The sequence below is a fragment of the Astatotilapia calliptera genome, chromosome 20, assembly GCF_900246225.1.
Source record: "Astatotilapia calliptera chromosome 20, fAstCal1.2, whole genome shotgun sequence".
Taxonomy (NCBI): domain Eukaryota; kingdom Metazoa; phylum Chordata; class Actinopteri; order Cichliformes; family Cichlidae; genus Astatotilapia; species Astatotilapia calliptera.
The window spans coordinates 20,795,906-20,811,120 of NC_039321.1; the positions used below are offsets into that span (position 1 = coordinate 20,795,906).

Below are 15,215 nucleotides of genomic sequence, written 5' to 3' on the forward strand. Positions count from 1 at the left end.
CATTGGAGAGACCAAAAAGCCACTTCACAAGCGCATGGCACAACATAGAAAAGCCACCTCCACGGGACAAGACTCAGCGGTCCATCTGCATCTAAAGGACAAAGGACACTCTTTCGAGGATGCCAGTGTTCACATTTTGGACAGAGAGGACAGATGGTTTGAAAGAGGAGTGAAAGAAGCCATTTATGTCCACTGTGAGCGACCATCTTTGAACAGAGGCGGTGGTTTACGATACAAACTGTCTGTCATCTATAATCCAGTTTTGAGATCCCTTCCCAGACGCTTTAACACCCACTCACACCCTGGGCCATCTGACCTCAGGAAATCACATGATAGGGTGGGGCCAGGTGTCCCAATGTGCTCACCCAAATCCCTGGCTGATTGTGACCCACACCCGCTTTCACACCTTGGCTCATGTGATTAGGTAGAGGATCATCAGGGGGTCCTTTGTCCCTCCTTTGGGGGGATACTCCCCCCACTGTTCCCCGTGTATACCGCTTGAAGTATGCACACATTAAACACACACAGCGAGCGAGCAAGAGAGAGCCCGAGCGTGCACTTTAAATATAGGAATTTTGTATTGCTTCTACTAGCCCGTCATGTAGCGCAAGGTAATAACAGGCGGGCTCTTAGCAGAGTCGAAACAGAGATTTCATAGGTTTGATCCCTCGGTGTGCCTATATCTGTAACTTCTCTGCTAAGGGGAACCTGGGTGCGCTAAACTTCCGGGAACCCGACCATTTAACCAGTAAAGTAAATATTGCAAAAAAGATAATTAGATTACTGTTACTTTCCTGTAAGCATGCTGCGTTACTGTGTTGCTAAACCGTGATTTTGTTTGCGAGAGTGTCTCATGACAATGACGTAAACGAGTGCCACGTTCGTGGCAACAGCTGTGTGCAGATCAACAACGGATAATATATCGAGTGCGGGAGAGAGTATGACAGCGTTTAAAGTGTGGAAGTACTGACCTTAGTTTTTAACTAAGTAACTAATTACTTTTAAAAATAATTAATCAGTCAAGTAACGCAATTACTTTTTGGGGGAAGTAATCAGTAATTAGTTACTGATCAAGTAACCTGTCCAACACTGGTCATGTTAGCACATTACCTTCAACAGGTGGTGAGGCTGAATAAAGAGGCACACACTCGTTTCACTGCAGGGTCCCTTCATTCGTCACATAATCCATGTCGGGCAAAGTGTAAATCCCGAGGCTAAAATCACTTTTTTAAATTGCAATTTAAAAAATGGGTTTTGAAATGAGGTTTTTCAAAAACATTTTTAAAATCACTTTTTTAAAAATTGGAATTCAAAAAGGAATTTACAAATTTATTCTACAATTTATTACTTAATTACAGAATTCTTTATTTCGATGCGTGTGGCTCTTGTGGTCCTCCATAAAGGTAAGGGAAATATTTTCACTATAATTATTATATAATTATTAGCTTAAAAAAAATCCAGACTTTACAAAGGGAAATAAGGTCCAGCTACAGTGGGGCAAAAAAGTATTTAGCCAGCCACCGATTGTGCAAGTTCCCCCACTTAAAATGATGACAGAGGTCAGTAATTTGCACCAGAGGTACACTTCAACTGTGAGAGACAGAATGTGGAAAAAAAAATCCATGAATTCACATGGTAGGATTTGTAAAGAATTTATTCGTAAATCAGGGTGGAAAATAAGTATTGCACAAGACTTGCAGGAAGTTTCAGAAAGGTTTACGCTTCTTGATCTGTTGGATTGTTGAAAGGGCAGGTCGGAGGTATACGTACTGTAGATGTCTTTCTTTGGTCACCTCAAACAAGGAAAATCTCTGGCTCTCACAGACCTGTAACGTCTTCTGTAAGAAGCTTTTCTGTCCCCCACTCGTTACCTGTATGAATGGCACCTGTTTGAACCCATCATCTGTATAAAAGACACCTGTCCACAGCCTCAAACAGTCAGACTCCAAACTCCGCCATGGCCAAGACCAAAGAGCTTTCGAAGGACACCAGGAAAAGTATTGTAGACCTGCACCAGACTGGGAAGAGAGAATCTACAATAGGCAAGCAGCTTGGTGTGAAAAAATCAACTGTGGGAGCAATCATCAGAAAATGGAAGACATACAAGACCACTGATAATCTCCCTCGATCTGGGGCTCCACGCAAGATCTCATCCCGTGGGGTCAAAATGATCATGAGAACGGTGAGCAAAGATCCCAGAACCACACGGGGGGACCTGGTGAATGACCTGCAGAGAGCTGGGACCAAAGTAACAAAGGTCACCATCAGTAACACACTACAACGGCAGGGAATCAAATCCCGCAGTGCCAGACGTGTTCCGCTGCTGAAGCCAGTGCATGTCCAGGCCCGTCTGAAGTTTGCCAGAGAGCACGTGGATGATACAGCAGAGGATTGGGTCAGATGGTCAGATGAAACCAAAGTAGAACTTTTTGGTATAAACTCAACTCGTCGTGTTTGGAGGACGAAGAATACTGAGTTGCATCCCAAGAACACCATACCTACTGCGAAGCATGGGGGTGGAAACATCATGCTATGGGGCTGTTTTTCTGCCAAGGGGACAGGACGACTGATCCGTGTTAAGGACAGAATGAATGGGGCCATGTATCGTGAGATTTTGAGCCACAACCTCCTTCCAGTATTTAGTATTTAGTATTTATTTATTTATTGTCATTGTCAAGAACAATGAAATTGCGTTTGGGGCTTCCATACAACCCAAAAAAAAGAAGAAAATAATAAATACCCCTTAAAACCCAAGTGTACATATTTAACCCAGTGTGACTCCAATGCAATAAGACAATCCTTAGCAATAATGTTCGTAGAAATTCAGACAAAGACCTGAGAAACATGACAAAATACAACAATGCAACCCATTCAATATTATTGTACTGTGAGATATGATATCAGATATGATAGTTATCTATTTAAGAAAGAGGGGGGGGCAGGAGGGGAAAGAGAATAAAGATATGATGCACCAATGCAGACCAGTTCATTGCTATTAAGAAGTTGGATATGGTTATTGTCCATCAGTGAGAACTTTGAAGATGAAACGAGGCTGGGTCTTCCAACATGACAATGATCCAAAACACACCGCCCGGGCAACAAAGGAGTGGCTCCGTAAGAAGCATTTGAAAGTCCTGGAGTGGCCTAGCCAGTCTCCAGACCTCAACCCCATAGAAAATCTGTGGCGGGAGTTGAAAGTCCGTGTTGCTCGGCGACAGCCCCAAAACATCACTGCTCTCGAGAAGATCTGCATGGAGGAATGGGCCAAAATAGCAGCTACTGTGTGTGCAAACCTGGTAAAGACCTATAGTAAACGTTTGACCTCTGTTATTGCCAACAAAGGTTATGTTACAAAGTATTGAGTTGTATTTTTGTTATTGACCAAATACTTATTTTCCACCCTGATTTACGAATAAATTCTTTACAAATCCTACCATGTGGATTCATGGATTTTTTTTTTTTCACATTCTGTCTCTCACTGTTGAAGTGTACCTCTGGTGCAAATTACTGACCTCTGTCATCATTTTAGGTGGGGGAACTTGCACAATCGGTGGCTGACTAAATACTTTTTTGCCCCACTGTAAGTAGAATTCACAGTATTTTTGCCTATATAATATGAACTCTAACCAATCAGACTTCCTGTGCTGTGTTTTAACTGGGCCGCACAAGACAGACTCTTAGCGGAATTTCCGCAGAGGCACAGAAATAACGTGGTTCACAAGACTTTATTTCAATAAAGCACAGAATTGTCAAAAAAACAAAAAGTGTCCTCTCTAAACTAAGGTTTTCGCAATAAAACAACGAAACAAGGACGATAACCGAGAACTTTTGTAGAGTTATGAAACAACAATAATCTGCTACAAAGGCTAGAAAAGAAAAGCTGAGATTTAAGAAAAATGCTCCCTTAATCTCATTTTTAAAATATTAGGATATACACTGTAGAGAAAGCTCCTTCCTTGTTGGCTACAATCATCACTTCATTTAAAAATAAAGAACTACACAGTGAACAAAGTTTGCTTAATCAAAAAAATGACTGCATAGACTTGTAGTCAGTCATTTGACAAAGTTTTGCAACCTCAAGTTGCCAAAAAACTACTGTAGGTTGTTCCCTGTCACAGCAGGTAGCTCTGCATGTTTGATTTGGAAGAGTTTTACACTCAGTGTCCTTCTGACATAACCCCAAAGTTATCTGCTGCTGGAATCCAACTAGCAATTCTTTATTAAGCAGACACGTTAACCACTACATCTCTGGAGGCATACAACAAAGCTGGGAAGATTTAGTGAGTTTCATTCACTATCGTGTGTAACAGTGAACCCAGAAGAATCTCTCTGCTGGGCTCAAAGCTCGTAGAGCCATCTCAAATCAGCAAAGGCCTTTAGTGTGACCATGTCTGATTTTCATAAGAATTTTAAGGTTTGTAAATTGGTTAAGTTTGGACATACATGATCGCTGTGAAATTTAAGCTCAATGTATAAAATACTTTTAAAGATTTAAAAAACAAATTCTCCATCAATCCACTTAAATCAAAGGTAAAAGCCTGAAAAAGAAAATAAATTCTTAGTTACAACATTTGATGTGTTGTTATTCCACTGTTTTAAATTTAAAAAAAAAAAAAAACATTTTAAATGAGTTGCAATTGAAATCTTATGTTATTGACATTTTATTGACATTGGCCAAGCTTTTTTTATTGTGGTTTTGGGTGACAAAATTTGTGTTATATTTGAGTTCTTTATCCATTCATTCATCCCTGTCATTATTATCAGTTTTCCACGTTATTTTTTTAGCGCTTTTACTGCACAAAGGCCTAATTCACATCTGAGATAAATCATTTCAAATTACTGAAGTTGAGAGGAATGCACTACAAAAGCAACTGATCTTTAAACCGTGCTTCTTTCTCTCATAGAGATGCAAAGAAAATGTGAGTAAGAGAAGTAAGGAGACCTGTTAGTAGTGATGCCCGCTCAAAGCTGACGCTCCGGCTTGTGCGTCCAAAAAAACAACAACACACTGTATTCTGTGGTTTATAAGGAAATGAATCATTCGTGGGGTTTGATCATTCCACTGATCATTTTATTGAGAGATATGGAGCCAGCGAGGAAGGGAGGAGGTGGTTGATTTTAGTCATTCGAGTGGGTTTGCTAGGTTTCTGTTCTTGTTGTTTGCTTTTTGTTTTGTGTGGGGGGCTTTTTTTTTATCTGTAAATGTGAAAATGTAAAATGTTTTAACAAAACAAAAATCTGCTTTTCATAGTACAAATATCATTTAAAAACTTTAGAAAGACTTCCATTTGACTCTTTAAATTTTAATAAAAATAAAATATATATTTTATTTAAAAAAAAAAATCTTAAAATGTTATTCAACAAAATGTGCAGCAATTTAATGTGTTTAGTCTTTTTAGGTGATAGCCTGTGGGACCCAGGTAGACCGTTTACCTGCATCTCTACCGACTTGCATTGCAGTGTATCTGCACTCCAGCTTCTTCTGTTTTAAATTAATAAAACCAAACAGGTTAATCCTAAATGCAGCATGTTTTTACTTTACAAGTTCATAAGCATTTTCCCTTTCCCCTGGTCAAAAATATGTATAAGAAAATTGGCCTAATATAATCTTATTTATAAACATACCTGTCTCATGATTAATTGTATAAGTACATGGAGGCAGGACCTCACAGCAGAACCATATTCCATAATGTGTATCATATGTATCTTTCATCTATTGTATTTACCAACATCAAGTAGTCACAAGCAAAGAAAGACCACACCATGACACATGTTTAAATAAGAAAAGTTTATAGTTTAAATTTATTAATGAAACAAATAGACATATTTTTCCCCCATTTTCAAAGCAAGACAAGCGTGACCCAATATTAGACAGAATTGGGAACTCCAGTGGTCACTGGTCAGTCATAATGAAGCCATTTAATTTTTAGATTCAAGCTGTTCTTCATATTTGTGGCCACTAGATGTCACCAGAGATCACTGTGTTGAACGTTGAAGTAATGAGCGGCTTTTTTTAAACACAAGCTTCGCTTGGCCATGATGCTACAAACACCAGAGGGTGCTGTTATTCCAACCCCATCAAACTGGATCACTAATGCTCTCTGCAGTGCAGCCAAGGAAAAGGCAACAAAAGACAACAAATCGAGTTTTCTCTGGCACAGGGGAGTATCATGACCATCACCATTAACATTTTTATTTCATCTGTAGTCTACCATCTGCACAGGATGTGCAGGATGAAACCGGAGACTATAATGAACCACACCAGGTTTTATAACTGAGAAAGAGTCATATAATGAGGTGAAAAAAGAAGAGCAAGATTACAGCCAAAGCATTTATGACAGACTGACATGTACTATGGCCAAGGTCTCATACCAAGCAGGAGGCAGGGCTTTTGATCTCAGGCTTGGATTTAAAAGTGCCTGAGAGCAGAGATTCCTAAGCAAGGAGGTGACTGTTTGAGACTCCTACAGGTGAGCAAGATCTTTATATAAACATTAGCATATGAAGTGAAAACTGATTTTTGAACATTTGGCAATCTCCTGTGTAGAATATTACATCAGTTAGTGGTAATAATCAAACAGATTTGCACACAAATCTCAAAATTATGATCAAGATTATGACCTAAAAGTCTTTTATGGACACTTGATATTGTGTTATATACACCAAGACAACTCTCTCTGAACTCGCTGTTTCAGAGCACAGTGAACCTGTACAGGGAAGCAGTGAGTGAGCAGTGATTCCAGTAGATCAGTCTCTGAAAGGAAGGAGAAGTTTTCACATGGAGTCCAACGGTACCCCCAGCGTGCAATACGACCGCTGGAATGAGGAAAATATCAATATGAACGTGGAGGCTTCACAGCCTGTTCTGCGAAGGTGAGACTTGAAATGATGCATGACATTAAAGTTGCATATTTCCTAGTGGTATAGAGAAGCAAAGCTACAATGCACTGAATAGAAACAGAACTACACACATGAGATAAAACATAAAAATATAATGTATAGGTTTGATGGGGGGCATTGCAAATTCAGTTTCAAATTCAGCATTATACAAAAAATATACCCACAAGTATTGTTTTAACCTTTTAAGCCTGGACCACTAAATAATTGATTCTTCCTCCCTTTCTCTGCCATTCACAGGATCTACAACAGAATGTGCACCGGCAACATTGGAATAGCAGTGAAGGTTGCAGGAGCTGTAGCTGCACTGGTGACTGTTTACATTATAGGATACGTGACTGGATACCACATCCATCGATGCCCGTAGAATGAAGGAAGCCATCACAAGATAAAAGTGCATGGACAAACCATGAATTTATACAATGCTACATTAACAGTGAAAATCTTTGTGTTGAACAGAATTCAAATCAACTCTGTAGCTCTCAGCTGTATTTTAAAATGCAATTGTGTCTGAATGTTTCTTGCCAAATTCATTCATTCAAAGGAAATTCACTCTTAACTGACATCAAGCACTGACAGCATTTTCTGAACTCTAGACAGCCTTTTCCTTTTTTGCTGCACACTGATTTCATTAGGCTTTCCAGCCCATAATTAATTTTCCAGCATTATGTAGCAAAGACATACTGATTTGTACATTCAACGGTATTTGCAGCTCCTAGATGAGTGTTCCACTTTTCAGAAATGCATCTAAACACAATCATCAGTTAAACTGTGCAGGACTGGCTGATTGCACAGCTTCTTAAAAAGGAGTGACTGCAGCAGTTGACTTGTTATAGTTTGTGAAACACTCTCCACAAACATTCACCAGCAACTACACAGGAATTTAATGTCCCAGTTATTAGTGCATTACAATTATCTTAAAAAGCAGAAAAAGCAGCAATGATGAATTATCCTTATTATGGAGACTTTTAACACTCATGTAGCACATAAAATTCTGCTTTTAAAAAGAGAAATTAAGTTAATCAAAACTAACTGTGGCATCCTTGACTGATGCTTAGGTTAGAAATACAACAGCATCTAATGTAGTATTTCTGAATGAATCTGAATAATGTCTAACTAAACTCAGTTTGCTGGACGTTTCACTGCAGCTCCTTTATAATCATTCCTTCTTCTAATGCTCTGCTTTGAGAACTCACTTTTTGTTTCAAATAAATCCAACTTTTACTTTCATACAGTGTCTGTTGTTTATTTCATGCATTCGATTACCCTCTGGAAAACCTGCTCCAGATATTTACCATAGTCATATCTTTGTGTTTATTACGCCTGAAATATTAAACTATAAGGGCATCTAATCTTTCACTGACATTTTGACATTAACCTATTTGTAACATGAGAACAAAGTGGACAGGCTGTTTGGACTAGGAAATGACATGAAAGATTTGAAAGTGCACATTTAATGCTCTACATTTTTATTCTTTTACTCTGCCTTATCTATAGGGTAGCTTTTGTATGGTTCACTTTTCCATACGTTCATCCGTTTCTACCATTTATACAGTAGAAAAACTGATGGATGGATGGTTTAAATATAATCTTTATGTATCCTATAATTGCCCTCAGTGAGCTTCCAAACAACATCCACTGTTTTAGCTCCTGTCCCTTTAAGGCCATCTTTTCTTAAAAGCAGCTATTCTCTGATTGGCTGCCATAACAGAAGGCGGCTGTGCTCACAGCCACAGCTGTGTGCCAATCCTTCCTCAAAGATCCCAGGTAAACGAAAAAACAAACAAACACTTGACTTTTAGTTCTGTGTTTATTTCAAAGTGTTGCACTCAGATCGCCTTCATGTCTTTATTCAGAACACTAATATCCTACAAGTATTGAATCTACAAAAATGTCTCCACTGAAATGAGATGTAGGACATATTCTACCTAATATGTACAGTATAATCTGCTGTTTACAAAAATAAATGAGTAAAATGTAAAAAAAAAAAAAAAAAAAACAGCAGCACATTTCTGTTGCATTGTAAAACAGAAATATATCTGGCTGCAATGGGGCACATACTGCCACTATAACTGACATGCACATCAGTGAGTTTATTGAGTTCATGTTCTTTTTGTCCAGGTTAGCTCCGGTGGTTCCGGTGTAAATCACTTTAAGAGCAATTTAAAAGTCTTTCTTATCTATGAACAAAACTGTGATAATGAGGAAGGAGATGTAACTCCGGTAGCAATAAAGATCTCTGGATAACAAGTACAGTACAATAATTTAACAGCTTGCTGTGTCATCAATCAGTCTGACTTTCTACTACAAATGACAGTGGGTCTTCTTTATTTTATGCAATTAAAGAAGCGATCATCACTGAGAAAATATATGCTTATATATAAATATATAAGGTCTGATTATAAACATGAGCTCTAATCCAGCAAATCTTGCTGCCATATATGACAAAAAAGGACTCGAAGCTGAGGAAATTATTCTCTCAATTCAAGAACACTGATGACTTTTTCTTAGACATCTTCTTAGCACGGAGAAGGAATACAGATGGAAAAATAATGAATGAATTCATGATTTCTGAGGCTCACTAAATAGCGAGCCATATTATTTGTGCAGCCACATGGACGTTTTTACCTCGCTTTCTAATGTAAAATTTAAATCACAGATGTTAATGCAAGGGCATAAAAAGTACATGTCATTTTATGACAAAGATGTCATGTAGCACAACTGGTTAAAAATACTGACATCTGTATATGGGGTTTGGCTAAGAAATTTCACTAGAATACGCAAATGTCCTCCGAGTTCTGTCTTTATACTGTCTCTGAAAACGGTGCGCCTTTTGTTATCATAAAGCTGTTAACAATGAAGAAGTCACTGTTTTGTTGAACACAGTTCACATAACTTTACGCATAATATAAATGCTCTGTTTACCGAGACTGTACTGAAATGTAGTGTGGCCTTAAAAAAAAAAAATCAGCGTCAAACTCTGGGGAAATCCGTGATCGTGACGTCACTGTGTGAAGGCAGCCGGGAGGCGGACCTGAAGGAGGACGGTTCACCTAACTCTACAGCGTGTCTGAGCAAAATGTAACATGGATGAGGAGATCGCTGAAAGTTGGGAAGAAGCTGCTGATAGTGGGGTAAATAACAAATGTCTCAATGTAGCTTCGGTTAAAGACACATGTGCTTCTAGGCGATTCTTTTTAACGAAGGGGTTAGCTTTAAGAAGTTCCCATAACGCTGTTCAACGTTAACGGGTCTTACGGGCCAACAATGTGGCTAAAGCTAATGTTAGCTGTAAGAAACTTGGCGAACAAGTAGCAATAGCTTGACACTGAACCAGGCTTAACGCGGACTTTGCCAAGCAAACGACTGAAGCTGTTTGGAATAATTTCGCGTTGAATGTCGTTAATGTGCTAGATTTTTAGCTAACGTTGGCGAGCTAAGCACTATGGCTTCTGACGCGAGCTAAACCCCGGAATTCCAATTGAAATGCTAAGGTTCAAGTTGGCTAATGTAATGCTAAGCTAGCCATTTACTGTTCGCGTAGAAAATGTGTCAAAATAAAGTCAGTTTATTTGTCGGCAGGTATAGGCACTTCGCAGAAGAGCACCAGAGTCCATATTCCTATCTAAATTTGCCTCATATTCATTTCGGCATACATTTTTAAAGCTTAAAACATCTTGGAAAAAATGACATCCCCGCGGTAACGTCAGAGCCAAAGCAGCCCGTGGATGGCGACAAGTCAATTTAAGGAGGAAATTTGTCAGAAAGTGAATATAAGCTTCTTTAAATAGGTACCGCTACGTTGATGTTCATTGTCGTGGGGCCTGATTGAAAGTGGTTGTATTGTTCAGCGTGTTCTCCCCCTCTCCTCACAAGGCCAGGCTGTTGCTCGACTATTTCGGCCATGTTGTCAACTAGTTCCCGGTTTGATATCTAGTTATGTCACCCAACTGGTCAGTTGGTATCACTCAGCTAACAGTAAGTAGCTGTAGTCACGGTAGTTTGGCAAACGCTCGTTAGCTGGTGACGTCACGAACGTGGCTCTTGGTTGGGGTTGGCCGGTGTTGTGCCAAAAAGTGATTGCCTGCCAAAAAGTGATTTCCAATGTTTCCGTGTATTTTTTATGTGTAATATCTTTACGTATGTTGGTAAATAGACTTCGGTGAACAGCGTTTACAAAGGGGTTATATATAGAATTAAAAGATTATCTGTTTTTTCAAGTATCTTTATAACTCTGTGTTATTGTACTCACATTATAACCAATCCGGTCCTTTTTCCCCACTTACAATATTTTTACAGAACTATTGTAATATTTGCTGCCATTTCTGCTGTCTTACTCTTACAAAATACATTTTTAATGTTAATGAGATTTTTTTTTAACTGCTTAAATAAAGGTTCTATAAAAGTCGCTGCCAAAAACTGATTGCGGCTTCTACCTTGTTACACGAATGTTGTTTGTGGCTCAATATGACTTTGTGTCATCCATGAGGGATGCATTTGACATATGTTTCACATATTATAGGCCAACAAGTTACTTATAGCAGTTTAAATACGAGCAATCAGTTTTTGGCAAATACCGGAAATCAGTTTTTGGCAGGCAATCACTTTTTGGCACAACAATCACTTTTTGGCACAACACCGGAACTTCAGAAGCTCCTCAGGTTGAACTTGCGGGTTGATTTAACGTATCTTGCTGGGGGTTCGCCGGTACCTCTGCTAACATCTACATTTAGTTTTCGTTGGCAACATCAGGCGGCTAATGTTAGCAGGCGGAACACTCACTCTGTTATGACTTGGCAGCTGCTGTGCACATGTATAAATAGCTTGTAACTGAATCCCAACTTCAATCCACTTTCCCACTTATTGCCTGCTGAACTTCTTCCTATCTTGAAAGTTTCATTTGTTTATATGTATCCCCATGCATGCTGGTTTTCCACACAGGAAATGGAAAAACGGTTGGAAGAGAAGCTAAGGATCAGCCAGAAAGAAAAGTAAGGATTTTAAAGGTTGAAGAAAAATGTTATTTGTGTTCTTATGCTTCTTGCTGTTCCCACTATACTTGTACCATTTATAGCAATACCTGCTTTTGTTAATACAACTTTTTTTAAAGACTTTAATTCTATCCTCTAAACTTATTAGCACTCATTTGTAGCGGCCTCTTCCCATCTGTCATGTAAGTAAATTTACATGGACGGCCTCTGTTGTTTTGCTTCCAGGGATTCCAGCAATTCTTCAAGATCTCTGAAGAAAACCATGGTAATACAGGACGACTCCTTACCAGCTGCACCTCCACCCCAGATACGCATTTTGAAGCGGCCTGCGAGTAACGGTTCTCTGACCTCGGGCCCGAATCAGAACAGGCCTACACCGCAGGTCAAATCCCTGGCCCAGAGAGAAGCAGAGTATGCCGAGGCCAGGAAGAGAATACTGGGCAGCGCTTGCCCAGAGGAGACGCCACAGGATAAGCCCAACATAGACAGGTAATACTCATCAAATATAACTGAGGCGTTTTAATCACAGCCTAACAAAATGCTTGCTTACTTTAGGGAGCTTAGCAGTCATTTGACAGAACAGCAACCTATGCACAGGCACAAGTATGAAGTTTGTGTTTCAGTCTAAAATGCAAGGGAGTCTCTTATCACAATTTCAAAACGGGGTTGTTTTTATTTACAGTTTTGATTTGACACTTGTAATCTATACTCTTGGATAAACAGGAGCTTTGAGGACACGGTTACTAGGATGGGTGGACTTCATGTCCTCCCACTCTGAAGATTACGGCTAATTAATATATCTTTTGGTTTTGGTTGAAACTTACACTGATCACAGAAAGCTTCCTAATCCTTTGCATTACTTAATGTGACATTATTTGAATAAAAAAGAGGAAGTTCTATTCATTTGATTTGGGTTTTGCCAGAATCAGTGTTAATGCAACCAAAGTGCAGTGGTGTAAAAGTTGAAAGTTTGTTTTTTAAAGACAAAACTGTAAAATCGTGTGCTGGTACTTGTCTCTCGTGACACGACAGGAATCCTTTAAGTAGGACAGTTCTGGAGTAGGACGTCCATTCAAAACAAAAACTATGACTGAACGTTGCCAACTGGCAGTGAGTTGTGTGCAGTTTGTGTCAAGCTGTTGGCATATGGAAAAGACTGCTGTCTCTAATTTATTCCTGTTTCTTTTTTTTTTTTTTCTTCATGCCAGACCAGGGCACAATAACTCTACACTGCCTTCAGAGGACACCAGATCAAACAGTCACACTGTCCGGCAGCCAACCGGCCCAGACGGCACCCAAGGGTTCCGACAGCACAGATAAGTGCACCTAGAGGGGCCCCCCAGCCCCTGAGGGAGAGAGATAAAGGGTCTCTTGAGAGCAAATGCAGTACTGTATTCTTAAAAACGTCTTCCTTCAGTTCCCTACGTACACGGGGATCTATAAGTAAAGCATCCTTGCTGTCGGCCTCTTTCACAGCCGTCTAGGACCGACAGGGAGCGAGGAACTCCAGGAAGAAGTCCAATGAAAACATGCTCTCATCTCTCCCCACTTCAATCTGTTTGGCACTGTGATTATGGACATTTTCTGGACTCACTGTGATGTTCCCCTTTAAGAAAAGCCCCTCACCTCCATCTGTCTCCCCTCCGGTTCTAAGTGGCTTCGTCAGAGGATGCCAAAAGGACAAACAGAAAGACTTAAACAGAGGAGGAAAAATGAGGGGCCATGTTAAAATGAGATGAGCTGGTACTTGTGCAGCAGCTTTCTCCCAGCAATAAGACGTCACCTTTTTGTGTTTTTAATTTTCAGTTGTTGGCTCACTAAATTTTAATCTCATCTTTCTCTCGCTTGTCTTTATCAAATCTAGGGTTGTTCTGATATCTAACAGGTAAAAGTATGTCTCTCTCACACACACATACACCGCAAGAATCTGTTTAGAGCAGCTTTTTATATTGAGTTTGTTTTTTAAAATAAACATAGCATTTGCTGTTTTTAAGAAATAGGAAATATGTTTTCCACCTTTATTTGGTGGCAAAATCTGACAATATTACATGTTGGGTTCTTTGTATGGTTTAAACACCTGGAACTGCAGCTGGTGTCTAAAATGCACACACTGCTAATGAGTACTTGACTGAGATTTTAGATTTATCAGGACACAACCTAATATGTAAATTGCCATTTGTTTCTTAAAACAGGGGTTAGGATTTATGTGGAAGTTGTATATCTGACAAGGTATGTTTACGTTTTTTTGTTTTTTTTTTTAAAGCTTTCTGGCTGTCTTCCTTAGACTGTCATTTCATTTCTATTTAAAAGTAAAGGCAAAAAAGATGAGATGTTGGATTGAAGTCCATTTTAAGTAGCTTTCCTGCAGTTTTTTCTTTAAGAAGAGGGCAGCAATGTCAGAGCAGTATTTTTTAACTAAAAAAGAACCAAAAGCCCTTTTTTTTTTAAAATCAAAAACTAATAAAACAACAACCTAAAAATCATTATTTGAAGGTGATGTTGGCAGCAATTTAAAGAAGGGTCAGATGGTGAATTTACTGCTGTACCTCTCGAGCCTCACTGTCTTAACTCCACCTTGTTGGCGGCGTGCTTCTTTTCTTCATACACCCCACTGAAGTACAGCATGTAGGAACTCAGGTCAAGTGAATGAGGCTGAATGAATGAATAAGATTGTATTTTTCCAGCAGGGTTGATTGCTCATACAGCTAATGTCCGTATTTAAGCTTGGGTTGGCACTTAGAAACCGTGCTCTATAAATTACAATGTAACTGAAATGATGTCTATGCCCCAAGGTGTATGAATGTTGGGTGTGTTTTGTTTTTTTTCCCACCGTCAGCATTTTAGTCACAAGAATGGTGAGTGATGGTCCACTGCTTAAATGGAGCAGCTAGCTGCGATCCAGAGAGCAGTTGCCTGTGTGGCTTTCAAAGACCATTGTGTTCAATAGATTTATTTTTTTTTTATTTTTTTGGAAACAGAGGAGATTTCAAAGCCATATTAAATGGTGTGACATAAACACAAAAAGTTCTTACAGTGGTTGAATTCAGCTTGTGCCTCCTGTATCACATCTTTACTTCCTGGGTTTTTTTTTGGGTTGTGTTACTGTATTTCAAGAAACTGAGGGTGAGTTCACAGTACTGGTAAGCGATTTTTTTGTTCAGGAATTCTAACGACAGAGCAGGAGACGGGTTTAGCCAAGTGCGAACACAAACTGCCTGTAAATACTTTAATAAAATGATTTGGGAAAAAAAAATGTTTACGTTCAGTGCTTTGCATTGGAAAACACATTAAATTCATGGAAATAACTTGTTAAAAAAAAAAACGCAG

At 39.1% G+C, this 15,215-nt stretch overlaps 1 protein-coding gene across 2 annotated transcripts; it reads left to right on the top strand.

Moving 5' to 3' along the window:
* Positions 1-8,624: 8,624 nt before the first annotated feature.
* On the top strand, positions 8,625-15,153 carry szrd1 (SUZ RNA binding domain containing 1). 2 transcript variants are annotated; one of them, XM_026153764.1, is made up of 4 exons: positions 8,625-8,664; positions 11,839-11,888; positions 12,114-12,377; positions 13,097-15,153. In XM_026153764.1, the coding sequence occupies exons 2-4, from the start codon at positions 11,842-11,844 to the stop codon at positions 13,206-13,208; spliced, it is 423 nt and encodes a 140-aa protein (XP_026009549.1). In that variant the 5' UTR covers positions 8,625-8,664; positions 11,839-11,841; the 3' UTR covers positions 13,209-15,153. The 2 variants fall into 2 exon arrangements, with proteins under 2 accessions (XP_026009549.1, XP_026009548.1); XM_026153763.1 differs by lacking the exon at positions 8,625-8,664 and adding an exon at positions 9,862-10,031.
* Positions 15,154-15,215: the final 62 nt, after the last annotated feature.